General features: G+C 38.8%; 1 protein-coding gene across 1 annotated transcript; it reads right to left on the bottom strand.

The window, feature by feature from the left end:
- Positions 1-785: 785 nt before the first annotated feature.
- Positions 786-11,247, bottom strand: LOC147484635 (putative receptor-like protein kinase At3g47110). Its single transcript, XM_086579782.1, has 4 exons — positions 9,598-11,247; positions 9,212-9,263; positions 2,275-3,270; positions 786-2,129 (listed from the first exon to the last, which is right to left on the bottom strand). Exons 1-4 carry the CDS (start codon positions 11,047-11,049, stop codon positions 1,792-1,794), a joined length of 2,838 nt encoding a protein of 945 aa, XP_086435908.1. The 5' UTR covers positions 11,050-11,247; the 3' UTR covers positions 786-1,791.
- Between the last annotated feature and the right edge of the window lie 4,463 nt (positions 11,248-15,710).

Below are 15,710 nucleotides of genomic sequence, written 5' to 3'. Positions count from 1 at the left end.
AAGAAGATGGAGTTTTTCCAGTTTAACTTGTTTTTCCAGTTTTGTTAATAAATCGATTTTGGGCGTGGGGCTGTATTGGACTCTTGGTAGTGCCCAACACAATTGTAGACACCAAATTGAATCCGGATCTGCCCAACACAAAATGAGGTCCGTCAATAACAGGACCTTTTATTGTTAGGACATGACTACTTTGAAGTTTGAAATAGTTGTAATTTTAGTCAGTGCATCATATCACATAGGTCACATCTAATTTCTTTCCCTGTCCATGTCTTTTTTCTTTGGAAGACATGAAGTCACTGTCAGTTCTTTTTTCTGTTTTTAACTATTCCATGAACTCATGAAAACTAGAAAATTCGTGTAAAAAGCTGAAAAGGATTTGCTTGGTATAGTTTCTTGGCTTGGCCAGGCCAGTTGGCCGGTAGTTGATGGTTATGCTTAAAATACACTGCGAAATGCTATGCAAACTCGAGCAAAAACTCTGCTACATCAACAAAATTTTGAAATCAAAATTTAATCACATTATGCCATGACTTTGGCTGAAAGCTGGAAAGTTAGACCAACTTTGCTCTTGGAGAGTGGCCAACTTTGCTGCCGGCGTATGTGACAGTAAAGGAGCTTCAATGAATATGGACAGCAGGTAATGGTGGGACAACAGGGTTCCATTTCTCTCCAGAATTGTGGACCTAGCTAAAAACCTGCTACAGCTTTCTGAAATGATGTATATAGGGTGTTTAAACTCTAGCAGAAATGTTTTTTTTGCATTTCATTTTTTTTTTTTTGGTAACCTTATTTTGTTATTAATGCATATCACCCAAGCCTTAACTAAAAAGAAAATATATTTTTATTGATATTAATCTGAACGAAAAAAGAAAAACAATAATGACTTTCGCTAAGATATTTTATAACAGGGCATGACAAAACTTAGATCAACATATTACTTCATTGCTTGTGTCAAGAAAAGTGTCGATTAATGAATGTGCATAAAGTGAGTCCTGTCATTTATAGTAACAGGGAACCACCATTTTCACATCTAGACCATGACTATGAACAATAGACATTAGTCAATATATGTAAACTAATATCAAATGAAAGTATCTTAAAGCCTTGAATTATATATGGTGCAAAGACGAGCAAGTCAACAAATTAAGCGTACACCAGTGTCCTGTTCTCTACTTTACATTCAACACTCCATTGCCAAATTTTCTATATACATAATTACATATTGTATGCTGTGTGAAGGGAAAAAATTTCTTCCCTTTGGGGTATACAAAATTGTAAACGATATGCTCAAAAAAAAAAATTCAAGCTGATTAGGCAATGTGTGAATGACAGAGTATGCCGAATAGGTCGGCTGCTATTATATGCAAGGTGATTTTTGTAGTTTTTTTGTGCTTTTGCGAGTTAACGCTAGGGTGATTACTGAGACCTGACGATGGCAGGTTTACCAAGTTTACATCAAACCCGAATGCAGAAGAAAAGAAGATGATGTTTTGGATGGAATGCATCTCCGGCATTGAGCACGTCTTCCATTTCCATTATCTCCTTTATTAGATCCACAGAACATGCTATCCCAATTCTCATTACGGGCCTCAAGCATTCTTAGAAGTTTCTATCTACCTATGTTCAGCAGGTTTCTATCTACCTATGTCCATCACCTGCTGAACATCAGTAGTCATGAAAGGTTGAGTTCATTCTTGCCTAGGACAGTTGGAGTCTGAAAGTGCACTTTGACCCATAAAACTGTGCATGAAGTACGATTCCATAAGAAAATTCATCTTTAGTAGCTTTTATTCAAACCTGAATGCACAATTGTTTGATTGAATGCATCTCCTTGATGACATCTTTGATGTCCAGTCTTGCACTCATTAGTTCCTCTGAACATGCAACTCCTATTCTGATTATGGAACTCAAGCAATCTTTTACTGGACTTAGCTTGGAAGCTTCCTCTGGAGTTTCTTCAGATAGCAAGTGCATATCAATGATGTCCATCACTCTTTGAGGTAAAGCCATTTTAGAAATCATATGAAGGCTAACTCCATCTTTGAACATGCAATCGGTTGGTCTCTTTCCAGTGAACATCTCTAGCAAAAGTACGCCGTAACTGTAGACATCCCCTTGCTTTGACACCTCTGCACCCATACTCTGTCATATCCATAATAAAGTAGTTAGGCGTACAATCTTGATATGAGTGAAACGCAAGCTCTAAGGCATATAACAACATGCATTATCCAATGAAGGTACGGAAAATATTTTCTTTATAAATTGAAACCATACCTGGAGGAATGTACCCAATAGTTCCTCGTAAGGCAGCCGAAGTAGATTCATTTTTGTTGGAAGTGCTAGTGTGCTTTGAGAGAAATTTCGCTAATCCAAAGTCAGCAACATGGGCAGTCATGTCACTGCTTAGAAGAATATTACTCGACTTCAGATCACAATGAACGATAGCCCTTTCACAGTGGTTATGCAGGTAATCCAAAGCAGAAGCAACGTCAATTGCAATATCTACTCTTTGGAAGAGGTTCAAAGTTCTCATTAGATCTTGTCCATTTGAACTTGGATGCAACCACCTTTCAAGACTTCCATTAGGCATAAATTCGAGAACAAGAGCCTTAAAATCCAGACTTGAGCAAACAGTTAAGATCTTGAGTATGTTTCGATGTTGAACTGCTCTCAAGGCTTCACATTCAGCCATGAAAGTTTTGGAAGCTCTATGTTCAACGAGGTTGAGTACCTTCACAGCAACAGAAGCTTCATCTTGCTGCAGAACTCCCCTGTAGACAGATCCGTACTTTCCCACACCGATCAAATTTCCTGAAGAAAAGCCATTTGTTGCTTTGCGAAGATCATTGTAAGAAACTCTCCTAAGATCTCCAGGAAGTTGTTCTTTAGGAGTATTTCCTTTAGGCCTTTTCGTAAAAAAGATTACAAGAAGCAAGGCCACAACCGATAATAATGGGAAAAGTACGCCAAATGTCACTTTTAAAGTAAGAGAAATTTTCGTTCTCTTAGACTTTTTGATGTTGCATTTCGGTAACTTGAGTTTAGGAATGCCTCCACAGAGGTTGTAGTTTCCTACAACTGAAACAGCCCTTCCATTTTGAAAGATCCCTTTGTTTGGTACCTCACCCTCAAGGTTATTGAAAGATAGGTTCAAACTTTGTAAAACTGAGAGCTTCTCTAATTCTTTAGGAATTTTTCCAGTCATGTTATTGCGGGAAATATCCAAAACCTGGAGGCCTTTTAAAGAACTAAGTGAAGAGGGAACAGGCCCTTAGAAAGAATTACCTTGAATATAGATGTACTCTAAACTCAGACAACTACCAAGCCCAGAAGGAATCTCTCCTGACAATTTGCTCTCCGATACATCTAAGCGTTGAAGGTTTTTCGGCTTATCCACTTCCGTTGGTATGGGCCCAATCAATGAGTTATTTGTTAAAGTAAGCGTAATTAAATTTGAAGATAAGCCAATCTCTTGTCTGGGTATTGTTGGAATCTCCAAGTGTATTTCAAAACACTTGTGTGTTGTTTAGTCCCACATTGGTGAACCACTATAGCAAGTGAGGTATATGAGGTGATCCTCTAGCATAAGGGCGTGCACTTAGGGTAGAAAGATTTTTGTGTTAGGAGGGAGGACTCACCCAAAGCCACCCGCACCGAGTCGCGTCGGGTCGGGCTTGGGCTTGGGCTTGCTAACTAGTGGGTAGTGGATTACCAATTGCCTAATTTCTTTTTGAACAAGTGCGAGTTGGACTCTGTCTCATAGCTGTTTTGGGAGACCGACTTTTGAGGAGTCATTCTCAGGTTTGGTTACCGACTGAAGCCTCTATATAAACACTGCAGTATGTGTCTATAGAGGATCATCCATTACAGAGAGAGTGAGAGACAGAAGTCGTGCTGCTGTTGCCTCCATACACCTGCGAATTCAATCCAATCAAAGAGAGAAACAGAAATCGTGATTACCATAAAGCCTTCATCCCACTTCACAGAAACAGTAACTCACCCCTATTCTTCTCTTCTCTTTTTTTCCGTACCGCCGAGGGTTATATTGCTTTCTTCTAGGGTAGTCCGTTCTAGTGCAAAATCGGGCTATTGTTAACCATTGAATCCTGTGAGGAAGACGCCACCGTTGCCTTTACTCGCACCATTGGAAGGGGCGAAATCTTTCCTTAAGGACAGCCTAATCCGCGCCTTGGTTATTACCTTTTATTCTGTCCTTGTCTTCTATTGTTTTCTTTTATCCGCATACAACAATCTTAAGGAAAGAACAAGATGTCTATACCGCTGACACCACGCCCGATCAAAGAAACCAATGCAGAGTCATGGAAGTTACTTCGTCCATGAGAGATCTTTGCACCTCTACCTAATGCTCGCGAACTTACCCAATGTGTCAAAGATTGAATCCTTGGCGGTTCACACTTCAAGAGATGGAGAGAAAGGGGTGTTCACAGCCCTAGATGTACTCAACTATGCAAGGTATCTCATCGATCAAAGCACCCATGGAGGGTTCTAATGATTTCAAAGAAATCAAGCCGCTTGGCTCATGGGAATAAGGTATGTCGTCATGCTATTTTGAGTACCTTGTCCATGAAATTTTTGATATTTATTGTTCAAATAAGAATGCACATGATATATGGGAGAGTTTGAACAAGAAATACATAATAGAAGGATCTTTGGTACTTTCGAAATATGCTATTGGGACTTTTCTAAAGTTCCATATGAGAGAGATATAGATGTAACGCCTCAAATCCATGATTATCATGTCTTTGATTAATGATTTGAAACCGGGGTATTAATTTACCCAAACTTTTGTTCTTGGATGTTTGATTGAGAAACTCCCCGAGTCTTAGAAACACTATAAAAATAGTATGAAGCATAAGCGTAAGCCATTTGACTCTTGAGGATGTGATCATTCACATTCACATAGAGAAAAGAACAAGACTTCGGGATGAGGTGTTGTCTAAGAATTCCATTCTAAAGCCAATATCATTGAAGGTAATCCCAAAGAAATCTAACAAAACCTCTAAAAAGCGAAGTATACAACAAAATAAGAATTTCAAGGTCAAAGGGGACTTCTTTTAAAAGGAGTGGTACTTGCAATGGAAATTGTTATGTTTGTGGTAAACCCGACATAGGGCTTTTCGGTCTGGACACAAGAAAGACACCGATGATCCTCCCAATGCTAATTTAGTTGAGGAGATGATATTATTGTTTGTTGTGGTGTCACAAGTGTTCATAGCCAATCGGGAAGAGGAACCGGGTACTAGATTCGGTGCCACCATGCGCCTGTGGGTGATGTTGAAGCCTTCTCGGACTACATACTAGTGAAAGATGAAAAGGTCTATATGGGTGACTCTAGGTCCGTTCTGTTGAGGAAAGGGCAAGGTTTTCTTGAAGTTAACTTCAGGAAAACCCTTTCACTTAGTAATGTTCTTCATGTTCCCGAGATTAAATTAAATCTGATTTCTATGTCCTTACCGGGAAAAGTCGGCCAAGGTGACTTTTGAGAGTGACAAGTTTGTTCTGACAAAGAATGAGGGGTTTTGTTGGTAAAGGTTATTGTAATAACAGTGGTCTTTTCATGTTGAATGTACTTGACAACATTATTATTAATAAGAATGAATCGATACGCTTTACTTGCTTGACTTTTTAATATATGGCATGGTAGGCTAGGACATGTGAATGTTCAAGATATGAAAAGGATGAAAGCATGTGGTTTATTGTCCGATATTTCTGATTTTTCTAATGACAAATGTGAGATATGTCTTTGAGACTAAAGCCACGAAGAAACCCCCTCAGAGAATTGTTTCTAGAGATAAAACCGGATTACTAACTCTTATTCATTCGATTTGGGTGAATTCGTAGTACCATGTCTAGAGGGGAAGTTTTATTATATTACATTCATAGATGACTTCTCTAGGTACACCATGGTATATTTACTTAGAAACAAGCATGAGGCAGGTGAGATGTTTCTCAAGTACAAAGTCGAAGTTGAAAACCAGCTTAACTGTAAGATTAAAAGACTTCGGTCTGACAGGGGTGGAGAGTATGAGTCTAACCCCTTCCAGGACTTTTGTGACAAGAGTGGAATTATTCATGAGACTACTCCACCATACTCTCCTGAGTCTAATGGAGTAGCCGAACGGAAAAAACGAACACTAAAAGAGATGATGAATGCTATGCTTGTAAGTTCTGAGCTTCCAAACTTGTGGGGAAGCAATCCTATCTGCTTGCCATATACTGAGAATAGGATACCCAACAAGAAAACAGGGAATAAGACACCATATGAGTTATGGAAAGGTCATGTACCTAACCTGACATACTTAAAAATGTGGGGGTGTCTTGCTAAGGTTCTTATGAACGAACCTAAAAAGAGAAAATTGGGACCTAGAACTGTTGATTGTATGTTCATTGGTTATGCTCATAATAGTGCTGCATATAGATTTTTAGTAGTAAAATTTGATAATAACCTTGTCGATGCTAACACTATTATAGAGAGTAAAAATGCTGATTTCTTTGAGAATTTGTTTCCTTTGAAAATTGGCATTGAGAGGTTGGTTGCTCTTAGTGAACAACAATCAACAGATCCTGAAATTTCTGAACAAGAAATTCGGAAGAGTAAAAGAGACAGGAAATCCACCAATTTTGGTGATGACTTTTACACATTTCTTCTTGATAATGATCCTGTGACGTATAATGAGGCAATCAGTTCTCGAGATGCACCTTTCTGGAAGGATGCTATACACTCATAACTAGATTCGATTATAGCTAATCACACATGGGAGATAGTAGATCTACCTCCCCAGGCATGAAACCTATCGTTACAAGTGGATCTTCAAAAAGAAATTGAAACTAGATGGTTCCATTGAGAAATACAAGGCTAGACTTGTAGTCAAGGATTCTCCCGTAAAAAGGCATTGACTATTTTGATACTTATGCTCCGTGAAACTAGGATTTCTTCTATAAGAGTTCTAATGGCTCTAGCTGCTATTCATAATTTATTTATTCATCAAATGGATGTAAAAACTGCATTTTTGAATGGTGATCTTGATGAAGAAATATATATGATGCAGCCTGAGGGTACGATAGTACCAGGGAATGAGCATAAGGTATGCAAGTTAGTTAAGTCTTTATATGGGTTGAAACAAGTGCCAAAACAATGGCATGAAAAGTTTGACAGTGTCATGATGTCTAATGGATATCACATAAATGATGCTGATAAATGTATTTACTTTAAATCTTTTGATGTGAATACATATGTGATTATCTGTCTATATGTGGATGACATGTTAATCATGAGTCCTAGCCTTGATGTTGTGAGAAACACCAAGATGTTTTTATCCTCCCAATTTGAAATGAATGATTTGGGAGAAGCTGATGTAATTCTTGGAATCAAAATCATCGAAAATGATGATGGCTATAATGCTTTCAAAGAACATTATGTTGAGAAGTTTTGAAAGAAGTTTAACTTTTATGATAGTAAGCCCGTAATGACACCTTATGAGGCAAATAGTGAATTTCAGAAAAATGCTCAACATGGTGTCCTTCGATCTAGATATGCCCAAATTATTGGTAGTCTCATGTACTTGATGAATTGCACTAGACGACATTGCTTATGCAGTTAGCGTGTTAAGCAGATACACTTTCATTGTCTAGCCGGGGAACATTGGAGTGCTTTAGAGAGACTAGCCAAGTACTTGAGAGGAACAATGAATTACGGCATAATGTTTAGACAAAACTCCACCGCGATATAGGGTTATTGTGATGCAAACCGGATATCCGATTCTCATGATATCAAGTCCACTAGTGGTTATATTTTCACCCTCTAGGTGGAGGTGCGCTGGAAATCTTCTAAGCATCCTTGATAGCTCGTTCAACCATGGAGTCCGAGCTTATTGCTTTAGATAAAGCAAATGCCGAAGTGAAAGGGCTTAGAAACCTCTTGCATCTTCCTATTGGTACAAAACCGCCAAACCGTATGCCGATGCATTATGATTTGTCGGCCGCAATAGCAAAGGCAAAGAGCAAATTGTATAATGGGAAAAGCGGACATATTATTCGGCGAGACTACGATCTATAAAGCGGTTCTTTGGAATCGGAGTTGTGGCTCTAGATTATGTGAGGTCGAGTTAAATTTGGCCGATCCTCCGACAAAACCGCTTAACAGGAGACAAGTGGTTGATACGTCGAGGGGGATGATACTTTTGCCTTAGATAGAGGGCGACACCTATGTGATTGGAGATCCCATGAAGTAGGTTCAAAGGGAAAACAAGTCACCTCGTTAAATTCGGTATGCTATTGTCTTTCTTTGAGACGTCCCACCCTATGACTAGATAGCATTTTTGTATACTTTGTATAACTTGAATAGCAATGAGAAAAGGATGAGTTATTTTACTCTTAATGGAATCCATAGTCCATTATTTTTATGAGATAGTGTATTCTAACTGCTATGTACACTTGATGGATATCCACCTACGTGAATGTAGAACTGGTCGGTTTTATGAGTATTCGTGCAAGTACTCTAGAGCATTCACATAACACAAAATGAGGGCCCAAAAGTGCAACACCGAGCATCGGGCATATAATGAAGGAGCAATGTGGGTGCATGTCCTCTATTTTACTACAAGGGAATGTTGGTTCAAAGATTTTTAATCCACCACTTTCACGTATTATAAGACATGTTACCCTACATGACCGCTCAAGCCCGAAAAAGCACCAAGATTATCTTATGCATTGTTTTTTCGATTCTCTCTGGCATTTCGTTAACCCATTTCTTTTGTAATATCCTATTCCAAAATAGTGGGGGACTATTAGTATTTTGAAATAGTGGGGGATTGTTGGAATCTCCAAGTGTATTTCAAAACACTTGTGTGTTGTTTAGTCCCACATTGGTGAACCACCACTAGCAAGTGAGGTATATGAGGTGATCCTCTAGCATAAGGGCGTGCCCTTAGGGTACAAAGGCTTTTGTGTTAGGAGGGAGGACTCACCCAAAGCCACACGCGCGCGCGCCCGCCCGCCCCGTACCGAACCGAATCGAACCGCGTCGTGCTTAGGCTTAGGCTGACTAGTGGGTAGTGTCTCAGTGCGAGTTGGACTCTGTCTCATAGCTGTTTTGGGAGACCGACTTTGAGGAGTCATTCTCAGGTTTGGTTACCGACTGAAACCTCTATATAAACATTGCGGTATGTGTCTATAGAGGATCATCCATTACTGAGAGAGAGTGAGAGGCAAATCGCGTCTTCGCTAAGCATCGCCTCCATACACTGCGAATTCAATCCAATCAAAGAGAAAACAGAAATCGTGATTACCATAAAGCCTTCATCCCACTTCACGTAAAACACGAACTCACCCCTATTCTTCTCTTCTTCTTCCGCCCCGCCGGAGAGAGAGTTATATTGTTTGTTTTCTAGAGGGTAGTCCGTTCTAGTGCAAAGTCGGGCTATTGTTAACCATTGAATCCTGAGGGAGAGGAAGACTTGTTGCCTTTCTCACACATTGGAAGGGGCGAAATCTTTCCTTAAGGACAGCCTAATCCGCGCCTTGGTTATTACCTTTTATTCTGTCCTTGTCTTCTATTGTTTTCTTTTATCTGCATACAACAGGTATCTCGCCGGTAAATTTGTTATAAGAAAGGTCCAACCTCTGTAAAAATTGATTGTCTAGACTTGAAGCAATGCTTCCTTCCAAGAAGTTGTATGACAAGTCAAGACAGAATAACTGAGACATGTTCCTTACAGAAGAAGGGATGTGTCCTGTTAGTTGGTTCCCACCTAGACTCAATTTTTGCAGGTTTTGCAAATTCCCAATTCCCATAGGAATACTACCAGTGAGATAGTTTGAATACAAATCCAAATAAATCAAGTTTTGGAGATTCACAATTTGAGTAGGAATGTTTCCTGATATTCGATTGTTATCTAGAAACAATAGGCTGAGTTGGTTTGAGAAGTTAGCTATAGAGGAAGGTAGCATGCCCCCAAATTTGTTAATATTTATACCCAGTTGTTGTAGATTGCTACAGTTGGTTAGAGAATGAAGAAAATCTAAATCTCCAGGTTTCCCATTTCCAAGATAGTTACTTCCTATAGTCAGTATTTTAAGACTCTTTAAGTTTCCCAGATTAAGAGGAACATCACCGGTGAATCGGTTACTACTTATATCAATCTGTTTGAGTTTTGAAGCATTGACTAAGGAAGAAGGAATGGGTCCAGAAAATTGGTTTGCTCCGATGAAAAGTAATACAAGATTGGGAAGAGTGTGACCGATATCTAGGGGAAGATTTCCACTTAGTTGGTTCCCTGGAACAGAAATAATTTCGAGGGTTGAAAGATTATAAAAAGAGTGAGGAATCATACCAGATAACTTATTGGAATCAAGTGAAATAAACTCCAGCCTTTTTAAGCGGTCTAGAGTCCCAGGAATACTTCCACCAAAATTGTTTCCAGCTACAGCAAGAGTTTGAAGAGATGTAAGGTTCCCTAAGAAAGGCGGGATGCCACCAGTTAGCTTGTTATTCTCAAGAATCAGTTCAACAAGATGTTGAAGAGAGCCAAGTTCCATAGGAATTTTTCCAACAACAGAGTTGTAACCAATATCGAGGTTTGTGAGTTTGGAACACAGAGAGATATTCTCTGGAATTTCTCCAACCAATGAATTCTCTCTCACATTTAGTACTTGTAGCCTAGACAAAAGACCGATTTCTTGAGGAATATCACCATGGAAACTGTTGTTATGGAGATCTATCGACCTCAAGAAAGAGAGATTTCCCATATGAGGTGATATGGATCCCACTAGACCTTTGGACGTAAGATTCAAGACTGTCACCCTTTCATGTCTACGACTGCATGCAACTCCTTCCCACTCACAAAAAAGGTTAGAATCATTCCAGGAACTCGTAACCTTAAAGGGGTCATAAGTTATTTGTGATTTGAATGCAAGTAAGGCAAGTCTATCTGTTTCGTTTCCTAAGAATCTAGCTCTGGACAATCTCACTGGTAAAGAAATACAACATAGAAGCATAGAATGCAAGAGAAAATAGCTGAATGTTGTCATCAGATCACTCAAACACAGAAAGAGAGATGTACTGATTTGGAAGTGCACTGAAGACTGAAGCAGTGTATAATTGTATATAAATCAGAATCCTTAAACTAAATAAGCAAATGTTGACTGATTTTATTAAGTCAACAGGTTAGGTGTAAGACGGTGTTTTGCTGAACTGGATTTCATATTTTCATTGAAATAGACTTCTCACTTGAATTCAGATGTGCATGTACACTGACTGGCAACTGACAATTTATATTGGTATTTGTGTGGTTGACGGTTAACCGGTCAAGTCCCATTCCTACACTTCACAATCAACTTATAAAAGACAGGAAAGTATCGTATCCTGCACGGCAAAACTTCATTTTGCTAAACAATAAGGTGATTCCATTGGGCACTCATCAAATTGAATTGGGCAACCACTCAAAAAAAAAGAAATTTTACAAATTTGACATATTACAAGTTTGCCATCAAAGTCCAAGCCTAGCAACCAATTCAACCGGTATCGCCAAAACGAACCCTCCGAGTCGTTTCTGTTTACACTCAAACGACTTGGCCAAGTCGTTTGAGTGTACACTCAGACGACATGACCATGTCGTTTGAGTGTTACTTTGAGTTTGAGTTACACTCAAACTACATGGCCAAGTCGTTTGAGTGTATACTCAAACGATATGGACAAGTCGTTTGAGTGTTACTCACAACATTAAAACTACGTGTCCATATGCTTTTGAACTCAAACGACTTGGCCGCTGTAGTGTTTCGATGTTTAGTGTGAGTAACACTCAAACTACATGGCCAAGTCGTTTGAGTGTATACTTCAAACGATATGGACAAAAGTCGTTTGAGTGTTACTCACACTAACACCGAAACTACGTGTCCATGTCGTTTGAACTCAAAACGACTTGGCGCAGTAGTTTGAGTGTTAGTGTGAGTAACATCGAACTACGTGACCATGTCGTTTGAGTGTATACTCAAACTACATGACCACAGTAATTTGAGTGTACACTCAAACGACATGGCCGCGTAGTTTGAATGTACACTCAAACAACATGGCCGCGTAGTTTGAGTGTTAGTGTGAGTAACACTCAAACGACGGGTTCATGTAGTTTGAGTATACACTCAAACGACATGGCCGAGTAGTTTGAGTGTACGCTCAAACGACATGGCCGCGTAGTTTGAGTGTACACTCAAACGACATGGCCGCGAACGATATGGCCGCGTAGTTTGTGTATTAGTATAAGTAACACTCAAACGACTTGTCCATGTAGTTTTTGAGTATACACTCAAACGACTTGGACATGTAATTTGAGTATACACTCAAACGACTTGGTCACGTGTTTGAGTATACACTCAAACGACGTGGACACGCACTCAAACGATTCCAAATGCACTCAAACGATTTCAATTGAATTATAAAAATTGAAATCCGATTTAAAAAATTGGGTTAGAAACAATACAATTACATCAATAAAACTACATGCACTCTACACTCTTTATCTGTTATGACATAGTATCTTTATAACCAAGTTAAAATATGTAATCAAACATGCTATAAAATCTAAAATAATAATTTGTTTTATATCTAAACTTGTTATTATTATTATTTTACAAATTCCGTGTTAACATATTTTACTTAATTATTCAAAATAATAATTTATTTTATTTATAAACTTATTATTTTTTATTTTCTTTTTCAAATTTTGAATTATAAACTAGTTTGGGGGTTTGGGGTTTGGGTTTAGGGTTTAGGGTTTAGGGTTTAGGGTTTACAAATTTCGTACCGACATAAAAAAAAAATTAATTTCAAACATATTTCACTAAATTATCCAAATCAAAAATAATAATTTGTTTTATATCTAAACTTGTTATTTTCCATTTTTTTATTCAATTGTAAATAATAAACTAGTTTGGGGGTTTACAAATATATTTTCACTCAATTATTCAAATATATCAAAATTTCAAATATATATAGAATACTCATTCACTCCGGTTTAGAGTTTAGGGTTTACATAGAATACTCAAGTTTCTCTATATACTCAAGTTTCTCTACACTCAAATTTCTCTAAATGGAACATGAAGATGAAGAAGAAGTATTTGAGGTAATGTTTGAGGTACAACAACAAATTAGAGAAGAACAACAAATTAGAGAAGGAGAAAATAGAAGATATGTTGAAAGTGAAGAAGTGGAACAAAATGTTGAAGGTCAAGGTGAAGAATTTGAAGATCGACAAGTCGAAGCAAATGAAATTCGGAAATCGTCGACGACAAAATGCAAACCTAAATAATGAGGTAACACTTGATTAAAATGAATACAAACACTTGATTGATTGAATGAATGAATGAATGGATGCAAAATGAATGAATGCAAAACCGAGCCCAAACGACATAGGCTGGGTCGTTTGGGAATACTATCAAATGACATGGGCCCTGTAGTTTGAGAACACTACTGAAACGACATGGCGGTGTAGTTTGAGAACACTACTGAGATCGACATGGTCGGGTCGTTTCATTACACTATAGCACTACATGGCCAGTCATTTCATTACACTATAGAACTACATGGCCGGTCGTTCGGACTCTTGATGAAACTACATGGTCGGGTCGTTTGAAACTAAATGCAAATTGTTTGAGACTCTTGTTTTATTCTTCTATATGTAGAATTCTTTTGCCGCTATCCGAACCGATCTTCCGCAAACTTCGAATGATGTGGATTGTCAACCGATTTTAAGTGATACAACGTAAATTTTTACTACGGAAGAGGTATGATTGAGTAGGCATTGATTTCATTTTTTTTTTATTTTTCTAAATATAATTTTATTAGTGTATTAATAATAGTTGTTGTTTTTATGTGTTTAGGTCTTTCATACACGTGAAGGGCAATCGATTGGGCAACCGCTAGAGAAAGACAAGTTAATGTTGTTGTGGTCATTGAAAAGTCGGAGTGTGCCAAAGGAAACCGAAAGTAGCAAGATTGAATTTGGCTTATGAGTGCTCGGTGTGTATCGGTCACACAAGAAGGAAGGCTAAGAGAAAGCTAATAAGAGAAGGTCGGAACCAAGAAATCGGGATGTCCATTTAAGTTAAAAGGTGTTTTCCAACGCGGCACCGTCGATAGTTGGAAAATTGTCGATTCTTAATGATGTTCACAACCATCCATTGGCAAAGACCCTTGAAGGACATGCATTTGCTACTTTCGACTAACCGCTCCAGAGTTCGAAAGTATTTGTCGAGATGAGTAAGTGTGGAATAAAACCTAAACAAATATTGGATTCCATCAAGAATAGGTATCATGATAACATCTCTAGTATATCCCAAGTCTACACCGCAAGGCGTAAGGTGAGAAATCGATATGAACGGTCTCACACAATTACGAGATTGCGTGAGTTGTTAGCAAAAGAACATTATTTTGAGGAGTTGAGACGGGATGAGAATACCGAGGAGATAACGGATTTGTTATGGGCCCATCCAGAAGGTGTTAAGTTGGCTCGGACTTTTCCAACAGTTTTCATGTTAGACGCTACCTACAAAACTAACAGGTATCGGTGGCCTTTCGTACAGTTTGTTGGGGTGACTTCAACGTGGAAATCTTTCACCGTGTGTCAGGTGCTACTTCAGTCTGAAACAACAGTCAACTATGAGTGGGCCCTACATCATTTTAGTGGCTTGCTTGGTGACATAAGCCCATCTGTGATCGTGTCTGACAGGGACTTAGCCCTGATGAGTGCCGCTGATAGAGTTTTTCCTAACGCACACAAGCATCTATGTATATGGCATATCGCTACGTGCGTCCTTTCAAAATGTTACGATATTTTTCCAACTACAGAACTTGTAGAGAAGGCCCAGTTCTCGTGGAACACCCAGAGTCAAATCGAAGACGAGGTTATTTTCCAAATTAGATGGGATGATTTGGAAAAATATTACGTGGTTGAAGTACTCCAATTTTGTTTGTTATTTGCGAGACTTGGTTTCCTCACGGGATCGATTCGTATGTTGTTGGACTGACCAACACATTCACTTTGGGAGTACAACGACCAATAGAGTTGAAGGGTCTCATGCTCAGGTGAAGCGTGTACTAGGAAATGCAAACTGTCATGATTTTTTGAGTATGTTTAGCTTAATCCACCCGATTCTAGAGATCCAGATGTCCGAGATTAGAGCTACCTTCGAGAGAAGTATGATTGTAACTCAGCACCACCACCGATTCCTTTGTTTCGTGAACTCAGAGGCCTTGTCTCACGCAAGTGTTTAGACTTGTTATTTGAAGAAATAGATACCCGCGTAAAAAGCGTGTTAAAGATGGAGAGAAAGGTGTTGGTGCTATTTGCTCACGAGCCATGGACTGCCATGTGCTCATGAATTAATTGAGTTTGAAGAGCAAGAGCGGTCCATCCCTTTGACTGCTATCGACCCCTTTTGGAAAACATTGTCTGCTTCTCCCAATGTGTCAGTGGGTGTTGGTCCCGATGTTGCACCTTCGATGGACTTGTTCATGAATAGGTTTGCAATGGTTTTACGAAGAAGCGCAGGGTTATGATTAGGAAGCTTATGGAGATTGCCGTACCAGAAAGTACATGGCTAGTACCGCCTTGTGAGGAAGCAAAAACCAAAGGTCGGCCGAAAGGTAGCTACAGCAGAAAGCTTCAAACTAGAGATGATAACTCTTCAAAGCGAGA

The sequence above is a fragment of the Coptis chinensis genome, chromosome 8, assembly GCF_015680905.1.
Source record: "Coptis chinensis isolate HL-2020 chromosome 8, ASM1568090v1, whole genome shotgun sequence".
NCBI classification, from domain to species: domain Eukaryota; kingdom Viridiplantae; phylum Streptophyta; class Magnoliopsida; order Ranunculales; family Ranunculaceae; genus Coptis; species Coptis chinensis.
Note: the sequence above shows the minus strand (reverse complement) of the source record. Positions and strands in the feature narration are given on the sequence as shown.